At 47.9% G+C, this 16,137-nt stretch overlaps 1 protein-coding gene across 1 annotated transcript; it reads left to right on the top strand.

The window, feature by feature from the left end:
* Positions 1–13,441: 13,441 nt before the first annotated feature.
* On the top strand, positions 13,442–15,810 carry FOXA2 (forkhead box A2). The gene is made up of 3 exons (XM_077812076.1): positions 13,442–13,607; positions 14,577–15,322; positions 15,366–15,810. The coding sequence occupies exons 1-3, from the start codon at positions 13,521–13,523 to the stop codon at positions 15,808–15,810; spliced, it is 1,278 nt and encodes a 425-aa protein (XP_077668202.1). The 5' UTR covers positions 13,442–13,520.
* Positions 15,811–16,137: the final 327 nt, after the last annotated feature.

Genomic DNA, 16,137 nt, shown 5'->3' with positions numbered 1-16,137 from the left:
ACACTGCCTGGCGCCCGCAGTTGTGTCAGTCCCCCACCCTTTCTAACTCAAGTCAGGCTCATGAGAACCATCATATAAACCCTTCATGTGAGTGGGAAATTCGTGATAATGCTAAAAGAGTGTGGCCTGTGTTCTCTGTGGCTATTGCAGGGGCATCCCAGGTGAGGTGGCAACCAGCAGGAAAGCCACATGTATTAAGGAGATTAACTCTCCTTGCGCTCTTGATAAAGTATTTAAATTACAAAATTTTTGCGTACGCCAGACTCTTGATTTCTTGGCCTTGTTAAAGCCTCAGAAAATATTTTCACGAATTATGAAGCCCCATTAAGTGTTGAATCTAATTAGGAGTGACTTGGCTGTGGAGTTCTTCAAATAGTTAAGTAAATATTATACAATCTAATTGTAGTAATTCCTTTATGGTGCCACTGTCAGGAACCTTACTTATTGCCAGGGTAATTCCACAGATATGGGAAAAATTCTACCCACCGCAAAGTGTCACGTATTGCAATAGTTTCCGGTTTGAATCGATGACAGCTGTAAGTGGCCAGGTAAAGTTATTTTCTGACATACCTCTCGGAAATAAGCATGTATTTCAGGAATTGCACAAACATTTCTTTGAAAAACAGTCCTGAAATATGGAGTCATCTATCAGAAATGAAGATCACAGTTGTGATTAAGGCACAGGACTGTGAATTCGGAGAACTGGTTCAGGTGTCTCTCTGCCACAAACTTTCTATATGGCTTTGGTCAAGGCATTGAATCTCTCTCTCCCTCAGTTCCTTATCTGTGCAGTGTGGATAATACTTTCTTCATCGTTCTTGCCTATTTATAGGAGAAGCTCTTTGGGACAGGGACTGTCTTTTACTATGGGTATGTACAGGTCCTTGCACCATAGGGCCTTTTCACTAGGGGGCCTTTTAGTGTGATTGTAATGTGAATAGCGTGTCATAAAAATAACAATAACATTACTGATTGTGGCAGGGTTATACAGCATCCAAAATAGCTCCATTTCAGCTTTCTGGGCCAAATCCTGCCCTGATTTGCAGGCTATGCAGCGCCATTGTAGCAAAATCTCTGTGTTGTAGCAACATAATCTACAGAGATGTACAAACCAGTCTGCATTTCCCAGGAAACCAGCACCACTGGGTTTTTGCCAGCCAACATCAAAACGACCAGCTTTTCTATACCTACAAACGTCGGGTATCTTTCAGCTCTGATAGGATAGCAATGGGAACCTTCTACCTTTGGAAATTGGGGCTCAGCACCCTAATATATATATATGTATTTAAACTAGTACAACTTTGAATATAAACAAGGGCTAAGATTCTTGCCCTTGCTCCAGTCCCTGCATGCTGGGTAATAGGCCGGAGTGACATAAAGGGGCTCTGAAAGTGCAGGATCTGGCTGGGGCAGAAATCTTCTGGAGCAGGCACTGAGGAAGACAGTGGCAGGCTGTCTCCTGAGGACCACCTTGCAAGCCCTGGAATAGGGCATGACAGGGGCAGGGCTTGTGTCTGTCTGTCTATCTAAAGTTATGTGTACATGCAGGGCTTAAATTCAGCTGGAGCTGTCCAGAGCTCTTTCCACCCTTTTTGGAGTTTTTATAGCATGTTGTGTGTGTGTGGGGAGGTGCATGTGGGGGGCTCTGGGAAATACTCTGTGGGAATTTAAGCCCTGTGTATATATAAAACTAGTGAAGCAGGGTGCTGTTATATGAGCGAATAGCTGCCATTGTTAATCAGAAAAAGAAAAGGAGGACTTGTGGCACCTTAGAGACTAACCAATTTATTTGAGCATAAGCTTTCGTGAGCTACAGCTCACTTCATCGGATGCATACTGTGGAAAGTACAGAAGATCTTTTTATACACACAAACCATGAAAAAATGGGTGTTTACCACTACAAAAGGTTTTCTCTCCCCCCACCCCACTCTCCTGCTGGTAATAGCTTATGTAAAGTGATCACTCTCCTTACAATGTGTATGCTAATCAAGGTGGGCCATTTCCAGCACAAATCCAGGGTTTAACAAGAACGTCTCGGGGGGGGGGGGGGGGGTAGGAAAAAACAAGGGGAAATAGGTTACCTTGCATAATGACTTAGCCACTCCCAGTCTCTATTCAAGCCTAAGTTAATAGTATCCAATTTGCAAATGAATTCCAATTCAACAGTCTCTTGCTGGAGTCTGGTTTTGAAGTTTTTTTGTTGTAATAGCGCAACTTTCATGTCTGTAATCGCGTGACCAGAGAGATTGAAGTGTTCTCCGACTGGTTTATGAATGTTATAATTCTTGACATCTGATTTGTGTCCATTTATTCTTTTACGTAGAGACTGTCCAGTTTGACCAATGTACATGGCAGAGGGGCATTGCTGGCACATGATGGCATATATCACATTGGTGGATGTGCAGGTGAACGAGCCTCTGATAGTGTGGCTGATGTTATTAGGCCCTGTGATGGTGTCCCCTGAATAGCTATGTGGGCACAGTTGGCAACGGGCTTTGTTGCAAGGATAGGTTCCTGGGTTAGTGGTTCTGTTGTGTGGTATGTGGTTGTTGGTGAGTATTTGCTTCAGGTTGGGGGACTGTCTGTAGGCAAGGACTGGCCTGTCTCCCAAGATTTGTGAGAGTGTTGGGTCATCCTTCAGGATAGGTTGTAGATCCTTAATAATGTGTTGGAGGGGTTTTAGTTGGGGGCTGAAGGTGACGGCTAGTGGCGTTCTGTTATTTTCTTTGTTAGGCCTGTCCTGACACTCCAGCTTGATTACTTCCTCAAATCCCCAGATAATGTATTAATATTACGGATGAATCGACTTATCAGATGAACGTCTCAATTGATCCTGACAATGACGATTACAACACTGTACAAGAATACAATGATGCCTTCCTCATCTACTTGTTTAATGATGTTTCTGTTGTCCTCATTCCCTGCTTCCTTTCATGATTAAAATACCATACTACTTACTGGCAAATAATTTATTTCTATTGCTATGACGAGGAAGTTAACTACTTTGTATGTTGTGAAGAAAAAGGCAAGAAAAAGGTTTGTTTCCCCTCTAAAATAAACCTAAATGAACCCAATGTATTAGGCTTGGCAACTGGGCAAGTCCGATCACCAGTTTATTTAGTGATGGGCATAACATTTTGGATAATGTGACGGATGCCTGAGCCCTACGTCAACCATTAAAGAAAATCTTTTGTAGCATTTGAAAACACGATATTAACTAAAAATGTAATTTTTTATAACAATATTGGTTTACATTCATGCCTTGGGTTAGAAAACAAAGAAAACAAACAAACAAACAAAGCCACTCAATGAATCAAAATTAACAAACAAAACCCACCTTTCCTGGGTAGACACAGTTTAGAGGGTTAACTTTGGAGCGCCCTGGTGCAATCCAAGATGTGTGTGTCTCTGTCTCTTACACACACACACACAGAGGAGCCAAATATGGCTATATGCCCTCAGATGCTGGGTGGTATGAAGTGTGTAATGCTAACAAGTTTTCAGTGTTACCAGTTAAGAGAAAATATGAAGATTTTTTAGAATAGCACAGGGTTTTAAAATGTCATTACTACAACTGGCTTTCTCGTTACAGGAAAGATGGGTGCTCCTATAATGACTTATAATGCAAATAAAAATGAAAATTAAATTTAAATTAAATATTAGTTAAAAATTAAAGAGGAGAAATCGTTTCTCAGCAACCAACCAAATGCATTTAAATAAAGCAATGTCAAGTTGTGTATACACTGCTACAATATTTCACTTTTATTGTTGTAAGATGTGTGTAATAAAGGGTCTTCCAATGCCAGAATAGATGACACTTTTTTAAACCGATGTTAATTTTAACAGGTTTCTTTAAGCTGCCACTATAAATGCTGCTCTTGTAGAATAAATTATAAGGAGGTGGAAGTGTACAAAGGAATATGCCTCTCAAAGAAGTAGAAACACCCTTTGCTGCCAGAAGGAGCATCTGAAGAATTTATGCGGTTCAAGAAGAGGTTTGTTTTTCAGTTCCCGGGATTTCTTTGCTCTTTCCTCCAAAGGACAATTTTTCTCCCCTTCAAGTCTGAAAAATCAGACTTCATATGTGCTAGATTCTCCCATTCTTACATTGCATAGTATCTTACTGCTTGAGTAGCCATACCAAAATCAGTGAGTAAGGTATTATTCAGTGAGAGTTAGCATTGAAGAACCTGGCCCTACAAAACCAAGGGCCGTATTTTCAGCACATTCAACCCAGCCTCCATTTTAATGTACCCACTTTTATGCATTCAAACCACTGTGCTCCCAAATGTGGCATGCATAGCCTGCATTTACAAACTCACACAGAGGTGAGAAATGCTGTTTCTACATATAGAGAGATAGCTATGTCCTGCTCATTGCTGTAGTATCTGGGCGCCTTAGTGCCTGACGGATGCATAGGGACAACTCTTTGTGTGTGCAAAGTGGGAAAGGCTTAATTATGCGTATGCTCGCAGAACCAGTTGCAAGTGCAATGGTGAACACAAGATAACAGAAACCATGGTGCAAGTGTGACCTCAAATTTCCAAGGTAGGGGGTGAGCAGGTCCTAAATCTTTCCCAATCCCAACTCATTCAGCCAGTGTCTAGCCTCTATCTGGCATACATAATAGCTGTTCAGCCCTTAAACTGGGATCTCCTTTAGTTAGGGCGAAATCCAATTACATAAAGAAATCTAAGTTTGATTAATAGCGATTTTTTGTGACCTGAAATGTTATCCATCTTACTCATTAGTGAGTCACCTCCCCTGCAAGCCAGCGATGTTTCCTCTCTTTCAATAGTAAACAGACATAATAAGAAACAAAGTCCACCTCCCATTCTGCCCTTTCAGTGCTTGTGACTGATTTCTGTAAAGTGCCTGGGGATGACATGAGGCATTGTAGATTAGGCCCCGATCCTGAAAAGATTTAAACGTGCTTAACTATATGCACTGTGGGGGATGACAAGAGACACTGTAGATTTAGGCCCCAATCCTGCAAAGACTTAAGACTTTGCAGGATCAAGGCCTAAATCTACATCTCGTCATCTCTGTTTTGCCTGCCTTCCTGACTTTGCTGGGAGTACACGTCCTGTACTCATCGTGATGGAGAAATAAAAAGGAATTTAATTCCGGATCCTCAAAGGTATTTAAGTGCCTAATTCCCACTGGAACCTGTCATGAGGTAGGCCTTAGCTCCAAACCACTCTTGGTGAGGAGGGCAGTGTAACTGTGTCCAGAAGTCAATTTGTCTCTCCAGCACATCAAAGTCATCAAGAAGTTTTATCATTTAACTAATCTCCCTATCTAGGCCCTGATTCCGTGAGCAAAAGTTTAACTTTATCCTCTGACACCCTGCTTCAAAAAAGCCTCCCAATTCAGGACAGCCAGTAAACACGTGCTTAAGTAGGCTGCCGAATTAGGGGGCCCAACGTTCTTATATGGCCCCATCTCCAAGCTGAAAAACTGATGGCATAGTATGGCCCAAAGTATTTTTAAAATAACTGATTTCAGCCCTTTCTTTACTTCTCTCAGTTAAATTAGGGTCCATTGTTTAAGGCACAAAACTGTCTATTTGTAATGATTGGCCTATTTTATTTCAGATGTTTCTAACTATGTTTTGGAACAGCTTCCTGTTTGTCCTTCTTTGCATTCAGAGAGTATGTAAAACAGTAGCACTTTAGCTCTGCCTTGTATTGTTACAGTGATTCAACCCTCCCTGGTACGGGTGAGGTTATACCTGTATAAAGATGCTTTATGTCAGTACAGCTATTCCCATATGGTAAGGGAAATAAGCCACACTGGTATGTTACCTTTATACAGTAACTCCTCGCTTAACATTGTAGTTCTGTTCCTGAAAAATGCCACTTTAAGCAAAACGATGTTAAGCGAATCCAATTTCCCCATAAGAATTAATGTAAATGGGGGGAGGGGTTAGGTTCCAGGGAAATTTTTTTCACCAGACAAAAGACTATATTATATATATATATATATATATATATATATACAGAGGTGCTGGGGCTCAGGCCTGGCAAGCCTTGGCACAAATTAAGCCCTGGACTGGTGGAAGAAAGAAGAATTACAAATATAAGGGCTAACATTCTAAAAACAGGAAGCAAAATCCTTTTGCCAAATTCAATCCATTTTTTCCTAAGGCTGCATCATTCCCACTCTCCCCAAAGGTAAAAAAAAGAAGATCCCAATTAATGTTTCTCAGCCATTTTAATTGAACGATAGATACAGAAATAATTAGTCGGGTAGTGATTTTTCACAATCGTAGTATGTTTTTCAAGGAGGGAATGCTATTTACACTATAATTAAGTGGCTGGGGTGGTGTGACCACTGGCAGTCATGACCAATATTGTCCCACTGTTTCATTTTACTCCCTCATCTATCTGACCATCTGTTGTCTCTTGTCTTATACTTAATTGTGAACTCTTTGAGGCAGGGGCTGTCTTTTTGTTCTGTGTCTGTACAGCGCCTAGCACAGTGGGGGCCTGGTCCATGACTACAGTACAAAATATGAAATAAATTAATAAGAATTCACCCCCTGCTGTGGGGCAGCACAGACCTAGCGCCACTAACATCTCACTTCAGCCCCCAAAATGAGGCTTACATGAGATCTCAGGGAACATCTACACGGCAAAAAAAGGCCTGTGGAAGTGAGTCTTGGAGCCCAGCTCACGAGACTTGGGCTCCCGGGGCTCCTGCTGTGGAGTTAAAAATAGCTATCTGGTCATTTGGGCTTGAGCTAAGGCCATCAAAGGGGAACCGTTTCAGAGCCCAGGCTGAGCCCAAGCCCAAATGTCTCCAGCACCATCTCTGCAATCCTGAGTCAGTTGGCTCGGGCTCTGAGCTCTGCCCTGGGTTTGGTTTTTTGGTTTTGCTGTGTAGATGTATCTGAAGCAGTGCCTAGACCTTCTCCTGCGGTTCTTCACCACTGTGAATTTCACCCTGCGCCCATTAGAACCAGAAAGAGCTCAATACGGATTTCTTCGTAATTTAAATTTGCCTTGTATCTTACTCACATTTCAAACAGTGCTCAAGGGGGGGGAGAATCCCTCGTGGAGATATAATACCATGGAAACACTTTTAGCTAGGATTTTTTTTAAAAAAGCTTTAATGTCTATTATGTTACGGCACCTGTCAACCTGGTGGGGTCAAGGGATTGCCAAATGAGGGCTGGATCCAACGCCTATTAAAGTCAATGGACAGACTCTCTCTGACTTTGGTCAGTGGGGCATCAGGCCCTGAGAAACGAAGGGCTTGTCTACAGGGCGCTGGCAGAGCGTGCCAGAGGGGTGATTTGTAAAGTGCTCCAACGTGTTGCCCACTAACTGCCCCGTGTAGCCCTTGCTGGCACACTCTCACTTGTCTACGCTAATGTGAACTAAGTCCCTTTTAGAGCACACCAGCCAGGTCTACAAAGGGGTGCCTAGAATGAAGCACGTTGGTGGGCTTTACAAAACACATCCTGCTGATGCTCTTTGCTGGCAGCGTGTAGACAAGCCCTAAGCTGCCTTTCATGAGACTGGTACGTCAAGTTTCCTGCTACAATATGAAATAAATGCCAATCACTTGTGCTGTCAGCCAGTGGAAAGGCTCCCAACTGAGTATGGGCTTCCGATCAGGCCCTTATTTTTCCATTTTTTTCTCCACATGATAGGAAGCTCTGGTTCAGGACAAGTTCAAGCTTTGACTGTCAAAAGGAAATAATTTCCTCCTACCCTTTGGCATTTGAGGTTTTTCCAAAGCAAGAAACACAAACCTTATTTCAAATGTTTATTGATAACAACAAAACCATAATAGGATTAATCAGTCTCTGGATACCATTGATAGGATGGGTGTGATGGGTTCTTTTACTTCCCAAATGACCCCCCAGGGCTGCATTCATGGAAAGCAGGTGATGTGAATCTCTGGGTCACTGTATGCAGAAAGTGGAAAGAAAACAGAGATTAACACCTCCACTGTTCCCTAGGGGGTGGGGGGCTGGGAGGACAAGCTTCCTTGAGGAGAAAAGGGGCCTTGGTTTGAAATTTCCTGGTACAATTGTTTTCCTTCTGACACTTCTGGTAGCTCCTTTCCCTTGATTGGGATAATGCAGTGTTTTAACTTTAGCATGCATTTAGGGGGCCAGGTGGCTTACAGACACCTGCAGGCTAATGAGTTCTCACTCTTTTAAAGTAGAGAGAGAGCTACCAGGGCAAACTGTGCCATTGCTCTCTTAAGCAGAACTCCTCATTGAAATTAATGGGATGTCATACTTAAAATGTGACAGACCCTTGGAATTTGCTACATCCATATTTCATTGCATTGAGGATGTTTGACAGAGAGTAAGCTCTTTGGGGCAGGGGCTGTCTTTTTGTTCTCTGTTTGTCCAGCGCCTAGCACAATGGGGCTCTGGTCCAGGACTGAGGTTCCTAGACACTTCTGAAACAGTACAGTTACTACCAAATATCCATGTAGTAACAGGCAATGGAAAAGCACCAGCTGCTGATCTGTCAACCTGCTAGGACTGAAAGATCCAGCGTATGTGCTCGAAAAAGCACCACAGTGTAGGATATAAAAGGTTCGGACTCTCATGTCTTACTCAGCAGCTTTCCCAGATCAGTTTATAAAGGTTTAGGACCCAATTTGCAAATGCCCTGTTACATTCTCTGGCAGTGGGGTCTTCAACTGGTGGAAATGCAATTTACGCCTATTTTAAGGTGCAAATTACACTTTTACATTGGCAAATTCATGTAACAGGGCCTTAGTGTAAATGCAAGGAGGAGTCCTTGTGGCACCTTAGAGACTAACAAATGTATTTGGTCATAAGCTTTCATGGGTTAGAACCCATTTCATCAGACGCATGGCGCACCAGAACCTTGGGATCCCGGGAATTCGCTGTTGACCTCTGGAGAGCACGTCACATTTCAGAGACATCTGCACCGTACAAGCCAACAATGCAAAACGTGAAATCAGAGCATGTCTGCTTAAACATTGAATTCTGATGGCTTGAATGCAGGAGCAGCAATGGGAATTTCTTCCATAGTTGGGAAATGCCCCAAAATTAGAATATTCGGGGCAAAAATCTTAGCCTCAGTAAAAGATACTCTGCATGCCTTTGGGACCCCACTGGGTCTTCCAGTCTGGGGTGTGTGTGTGTGCACAATAAAAATCTTATAAGTGTCAACTTTCTGCTAATTTGAATGGAAAAAAATGAACCTAGTAAAATACAATGAATTGGGAGAGGTTGCGGGCATGTCTACACCACAGCAGCTTCAGCAGCACCTTTGTTGCTGTGCCATTGTAGCACGGCCATGTAGACGTGTCCTACAAAAGCAGAAGGCTTTTCCCATCTCTGTAGTTAATGGACCTCCCTGAGAGGTGGCCGCATGGTCAAGGGAAGACTTAGCCGCATCTACACCCGGAGGAGGGGAGGGGATGGGGGTGAAATTTTTCACAGCCCTAAGTGATGTAGTTAGGCTGATCTAACTTTTGGGTGCAGGCCAGAACCAGGATAAATTGAGGCTCTGAGATGGCAAAGCCTTACATATGTGTTTAACTTTATGCACTGTGAGGAGTCCCTCTGAGATCAAGAGCAAGTCCTACGGTGCGTTTAGCACACGTGTAGGTGTATGCTGGGAGATCTTACGGGTGCTAGAAAATTCTCTTTGAGGACTTGCCCCGACTGCTGTTGAATTCAGTGGGAACTATTGTGCCACTGGCACCAGCTAGAACAAGACTGCACAATAATTCCTCAGTGTATTGTTGCCATTTTTTTCATACAGGGGGGCAAAACCCACACTCCCACCAGAACCATACCAAAAAAGATCTAACCTGTATGTACTGATTTAACTTAACTACAAACAGTAAGCTAAATATATATGATCTTTTGACTTTGGATTGATCATCCTCAATTACTTATATGCAACATCCTCTTAATTAATTTTACTTAATTCTCCCTATATTTTTCCTTCTAAACAATTTTTTTTTCTGTTGTATTGTACGCTGTTAAACGGGGGAAGGGGAAGGAAACACTTAAGTGCATGCCTTATGAAATGTTCTAATGTGGTGCATTAGAGGAACAAAAAAAAGGTCGATCCATCTAGAAAACAAGACACTTATTTGCCCCAAATTTGTCACTTATGTGAAGAGCCCATGACTCACATCTCACTATGCTTCAGTTCCCCATCTGTAAAATGGGGATAATATTCCTTCCTGTCTTCCATCTTTTGCTGCTGTGGGCCCCACACGCCCCTTCCTCCTCCAGGCCTGTCCCAGGAATGCCCCCTACACCAAAGCTTGCAAGAGTGTCCTCAGAAGGTGGCTTTGCACCTGTCTTCCTCAAAACCCATGCTGGAGGAATCCATCCTAGCCAGAACAGGTGGCTTTTAGGGACCCTTGATGCTGTTCCAGCCCCTTTAAAGGGAGTGACTTAGACTTAAAGGGCTAGAATTAACCATTCTGATCATTTACTGTGCACCTCCTGCACAACCCAAGACTCTAGAATTTTACCCAGTGATTTCATCAAGTCAAATAACTTGTGGCTGACAAAGTGTTCAGAAGATAAGAGAAATCTAACCAGAACAGGCATGTTTAAAATGTACAATTGCGTTGTTTTCATGTGCCAATTAACCTATTTATGATTATTCATTATAATTAGCTGTCTCGTAGGGACATGGCTGCTGTTTAATATAAAGGATTCTTTAAAAGTTTAGTCTTAATGAGATGGAAAATGCTAATACTTGAAGTGCCCTTCACCTGAGGATCTCAAAGCACTTGACAAGCATCTGATTGCACTCAAGGGATCATGCAGCAAACCATTGTTTAACAGCTAAGAAGGTGGCTCTTCTGCACCCTAAAATTCAGGATGACACATGCAGGCACTTCTCTTCGGGCCTAAACCAAAACCCAGTGAAATCAATGGGAGTCTTTCTGTTTACTGCGATGGGTTTGGCTCAGGCCCCCAGTCAGCTTCAACATGGAACTCCGACAGGGGGCGCTCTACCACTATTTTTCAATCTCTGAAAGGACGCTTGCAAGACGGTCTGTTTCCATCAAGCAAGATACAGGAGAAGCATCAGTCTATCCATTTTTGTTTAAATAGTGTTAATCACATCCCGGTTCTCCACACTTATTCCCCGAAGGTCTCATCTGGCCTCACTCACCAGAGGACACAGGAGCTTGGCTTTTGTATTGTTATCTTTTAGTTGAAAAATATCTATAGACTTTTAAAAAGCCGGAAGAAAAGCATCTAATTTTGCAGAACAAAAATTTACATTAATATTTTTATGATCAGAATATCCATTTTCTCGCTTGAATCAGAGGGGTGGCTGATATTTTTTTCTGACGCCTTTTAAAATTTAATTTACTGTGTGGCTTGTTTAGCAAAGTCTATCCCCCTGTTTATATGAATCGTTTGATGAGTACCTGCGATTAAATGAAAACCCCCTCGGGCATTCTTTATTAGCATGTTATATTATTACTAACCTTCATTGTTAGAGCTAGAAGTGTTTGTCTTATTTGGGGGGGAAAGGGCCATACTTCCCCATTCATTTTGAAGGTGATAGATAGATAGATAGATAGATAGATAGATAGATAGATAGATAGATAGATAGATAGATAGAGGGGGTGTATGAGGATAGATAGATAGAGAAAGTTGTACATGAAAAAAATGGATGCACTGGCGTAGTCCCCTGTTTCGTATGGCAGAATTTTGTCAGCCAAGACTCGAGTCACTTTCTCTCTTGACAATGATAACTGCGGCATTCTGGTGGAGGAGAGCTGTCTGCGGAGTATTAGCAACGAAATAGTCAAGACGCATTCCACACTTCACAGAGCCGCTGTTTTCTATGGCATGAGAAAGACCCGTTAAATCCCTGATGAACCAACACTGTTAAATAAACTTGACTTCGTTTAATATCTCAAGCAGCTAAGGTTCCCTCTAGAATACATGCATGTTGCAACATTTGCTCGGATACTGACGCAGGAACAGCAAGCAGGTCGCTGTGTGGCTTTTGTAAATAATGGGTGCTTATTTCTATCTATCTATCTATCTATCTATCATTAGATTTGAAATGAACACACAATCAGCAGCCGTAGCGGGAGAGACTGGCAGAATTGGTACAGAGCAGATTACAGAGCATCCCCTGTCCTTTTGACTCTGTTGTGTGCTGGCCAGGAGTGTAGATAGTTCCGAGGTCGAAGTCTTGGGATTTTCTGTCTAGTTTCCTGATGTCTTAGGGAGGGTGTGGGGTTTTTTTTTTTTTTTTTTTTTTGAAATTCTGACCTGGCTGCTAGTGTCACAGTTTGAGCGGCACGGGGTGGGGTTACAGGCTGCTCGGGGGCTGTGGTAGAAAACCCCAGGTCCTTACCAGCGATTCCCTGGTTTATTTCGGCCGGCTACTCTCACCTTCCCCCTTGTTTGTTTTAGTTACGAAATGTTGTAGGCGTCCCGGCTGTGGCTGGGTAACCTTGGGACTGGCTGTTCTCTCACAGACAAATGGGTGATCCCGAGTCCTTTAGCGCCTTGCTAAAAAAAAAAAAAAAATCCAGGAAGCCCGGGGCATGGCTTGGACACCGAGGTAAATGCCGCGTAACAGCCCAGCGCCTCCCGTGACTTCGCTCCGGCTCCCACTCGCAACCAGGGCGCTCCGCGGGGACCGGCGCCGGGCGGGGTAAAGGTGTGTACCCAGCTCCTTCTAGCCGGGGCAGGGCTTTGCAAATGTGCTGCCGAGCCGCCCCGGCCAGCACCGAGAGCCCCGCAGAAATGAATCCGGACTCGGTAAACCCGCCCGGAGCCCGGCGGGCGGCAAACCAGTGCCCCCCAGCCCTGCGGCACCCAAGCAGGGGGAGGCCCCGCTCCCTCCCCAGCTGCAGTCACAAGCGCAGGGACCCCCGTCCTGCAGTGCCTGCCCCCCCCCCCAGCCTGGCTGCCAGGCCGCTCGCCAGATGACAAGACACCGGCCAATAAAGACGGGTCCAGCTGCCGCCCCCGCTCCTTCCCTGGGTCGGGATTTGTCCCCCTCCGCCCGCCGCGCAGCTCGGGGCAGGTGTGTGCGAGAGGGGGGCCAAGGCTCCCGCCTAGGTGGGAGCTGATTATTCAAATAGGCTGCCCGGGGTCTGGGGATTGGAGGCTGGCGGGGGCTCCCGGCGCGATCTCACTCAGCCCCCAACGTCACGGGAGCACTTGTCCTCCGCCTCCCCCCTTTTCCCACCGCGCCTCTGGGCTGCAAAGAAAAAAAAAAAAAAAAAGACAAAAAAAGAAAAACAACAAACCCACCCAAGCAGCAGCAGGAGCAAGGCGGGCGGGGGCGGGGGCGGGGGCTGGGGGGGGGGGGGAGAAAAAACCAGCCACCCCAGCCCTGCAGCAGCCACTTCGCCCCCTCCCCCTCCACCCGGCTCAGGCAGAGAGGGAGTGAGACGCAGAGGGGAGGGAGGGCTGGGGGGGTGGTTTTTTTTTTTTTTTTTTTTTTTTTTTTTTTTTGGGGTTGTTCTCTCTCCTGTCGTCGGTTGTTGTGGCTGTTAAATTTTAAACGGCCATGCACTCTGCTTCCAGTATGCTCGGAGCCGTGAAAATGGAAGGCCACGAGCACTCGGACTGGAGCGGCTACTACGCGGAGCCCGAGGTAGGGACCGCTTCTTCCTCCGGCGTGCGTGGGTGTGAGTGAGTGTGTGCCCCGGGCCCCCCCGCCCTGCCCATCCCACACCCCCTTCCCGTCCCCCGGCCGCCTCCCGGGCTCCCCTCCTCGGGCGAAAACAGGGCGCGGGGTGGGCACGACGCCGTGTTAGCCTTGAGATAATATTAACTCGGTGATCAAATATTGACTCGCGGCGCCTCCAAATCCTCTGCCCTGGGCTGCGCCGCGCCAGCCTGACAAAGTTGTGTTTGGCATGGGGCTGCCTGGGGGGGGGGGGGGGGAGAAAACGGGGGGGGCGGGCACGGCAGAAGGGGGGAAACGTTTAGGGCTGGAAATGTGGGTTTGGAGGCGGGGGGGGGGGAGCGGGGAGAGCGACTCGCGGGGCGGCGGGGAGTCCCTTCTGCGCCGTCTCGGGTGGGGCCCCCCGCGCGTGTTCCCTTCCCACGTCGTTCGCCATGCAGGACCCGCGCCCCCCTCCAGAGCGCAGGGTGTTTTTTGCTGCTCGATGGGTCTGGCGGCCAGCGGGGTTTGTAACCACTGAACACACACACACGCAGCCCGGGGCAGTCGCATCCCCCCCACCGGGTCCCTCGCCCCAGGTCCCAACCGGGGCGACCGCTGCCCCTTCGCGGGGCTCTTGGGTGGGAGCAGCCCCCTTCCCCTGCCAGCTGAGTGTTGCTTTTTCGGACCCGGCTCAACCAGCGACCCGGCAGAGAGCAGCTCGCCCCGGCAGCCGCGTCCTGCGCACCCCCGGGCGCTGCGGGGTGGCTTGCGGGGCGCCCCCGGGCGCTGCGGGGTGGCTTGCGGGGCGCCCCCGGGCGCTGCGGGGTGGCTTGCGGGGCGCCCCCGCGCCCGCAGCCCCCTTGCTAGAGCAGCCTAGGGGTGGCAGGCACTGCATGGCAGCCGACGTTAATCACCCCCCCTTCTCCCCTCCGCTCTCCCCCCTTCTCCTTGCAGAGCTATTCCTCCGTGAGCAGCATGAACGCGGGCCTGGGCATGAACAGCTACATGGGCATGTCGGCCATGAGCAGCGGCCCGGCCAACATGAGCGGGGCCGGCTCCATGAACATGTCCTACGCCAGCACCGGGATGAGCCCGTCCTTGGCCGGCATGTCTCCCGGCCCGGGGGCCATGGCCGGCATGGGCAGCGGCATGGGGGCCCACCTGAGCCCCAGCCTGAGCCCCATGGGCGCCCAGGCCGGCTCCATAAACGCCCTGGCCCCCTACCCCAACATGAACTCCATGAGCCCCATGTACGGCCAAGGCACCCTCAACCGCTCGCGGGACCCCAAGACCTACCGGCGGAGCTACACCCACGCCAAGCCCCCCTACTCCTACATCTCGCTCATCACCATGGCCATCCAGCAGTCGCCCAACAAGATGCTGACGCTGAGCGAGATCTACCAGTGGATCATGGACCTGTTCCCCTTCTACCGGCAGAACCAGCAGCGCTGGCAAAATTCCATCCGCCACTCGCTCTCCTTCAACGACTGCTTCCTCAAGGTGCCCCGCTCCCCGGACAAGCCCGGCAAGGGCTCCTTCTGGACCCTGCACCCGGACTCGGGCAACATGTTCGAGAACGGCTGCTACCTGCGCCGCCAGAAGCGCTTCAAGTGCGAGAAGAGCAAGGAAGGGGGGGGAGGAGGAGGAGGAGGAGGAGGAGGGGGGGGGGAAGAAGCAGCCCCCCCAGCAGCCCCCCCAGCCGCCCCAACCCGGGGAAGGAGGCTCCTCCGACGGCTCGGCGGGTGGGCCCGAGTCCCCCCACCCCGGCGCCTCGCCCTGCCGCGAGCACAAGCGGGCCCTGGCCGAGCTCAAAGGGACCCCCCCGCAGCAGGCCCCTTCGCCGGCCCAGCACCTGCTCGCCCCCCACCACCTGGCCCACGAGGCCCACCTCAAGCCCGAGCACCACTACGCCTTCAACCACCCCTTCTCCATCAACAACCTGATGTCCTCCTCCGAGCAGCCGCCGCCCCCCCACCACCATCACCCCCACCATCACCCCCACCACCACAAAATGGACCTCAAGGCCTACGAACAGGTGATGCATTACTCCGGCTACGGCTCCCCCATGCCCGGCAGCCTGGCCATGGGCCCGGTCACGAACAAAAGTGGCTTAGAAGCCTCCCCGCTGGCCGGAGACACCTCTTATTACCAAGGTGTGTATTCCCGGCCCATCATGAACTCTTCCTAAAGCTCCCCTGCCAAGCCCAGCCGGCCCCGGGGGCTGGATGCTGGAGCACGCTGGTGATGTCCTTGGCTCAAGCTGTTGTGTTTATTTGTGTTCCGAGCCTCCCAACCCCATCCTCAAAGGACACATTTCCACCCACCCAGCCTGATCCAAAGTCCAATGGGCTGTGGGATCAGGCCCCGGGATTGCCCCGGCCTCTTTAAACACTGATTTCAGTCGGGGATATTTGGTTTCTTTGGTCGGTTTGTTGGGGGGTGGGGGGGGGGTTGATTTTATGGGCAGCGAGGATGGGGTAACCTTTTTGTCGCAGGGAGTTATAAATATATCTAT

Source organism: Eretmochelys imbricata, chromosome 3 (assembly GCF_965152235.1).
Source record: "Eretmochelys imbricata isolate rEreImb1 chromosome 3, rEreImb1.hap1, whole genome shotgun sequence".
NCBI classification, from domain to species: domain Eukaryota; kingdom Metazoa; phylum Chordata; order Testudines; family Cheloniidae; genus Eretmochelys; species Eretmochelys imbricata.
This window is presented reverse-complemented; position numbering and strand designations above follow the sequence as displayed.

What these genes read in the sequence shown, in the direction of transcription:
- FOXA2 (XM_077812076.1), top strand. Translation starts at nt 13,521, where the DNA reads ATGCACTCTGCTTCCAGTATGCTCGGAGCCGTGAAAATGGAAGGCCAC. An exon ending in GCTACTACGCGGAGCCCGAG is followed by an intron (nt 13,608 to 14,576) that starts GTAGGGACCGCT and finishes TTCTCCTTGCAG; the next exon opens with AGCTATTCCTCCGTGAGCAG. An exon ending in CCCCCAGCAGCCCCCCCAGC is followed by an intron (nt 15,323 to 15,365) that starts CGCCCCAACCCG and finishes CGGCTCGGCGGG; the next exon opens with TGGGCCCGAGTCCCCCCACC.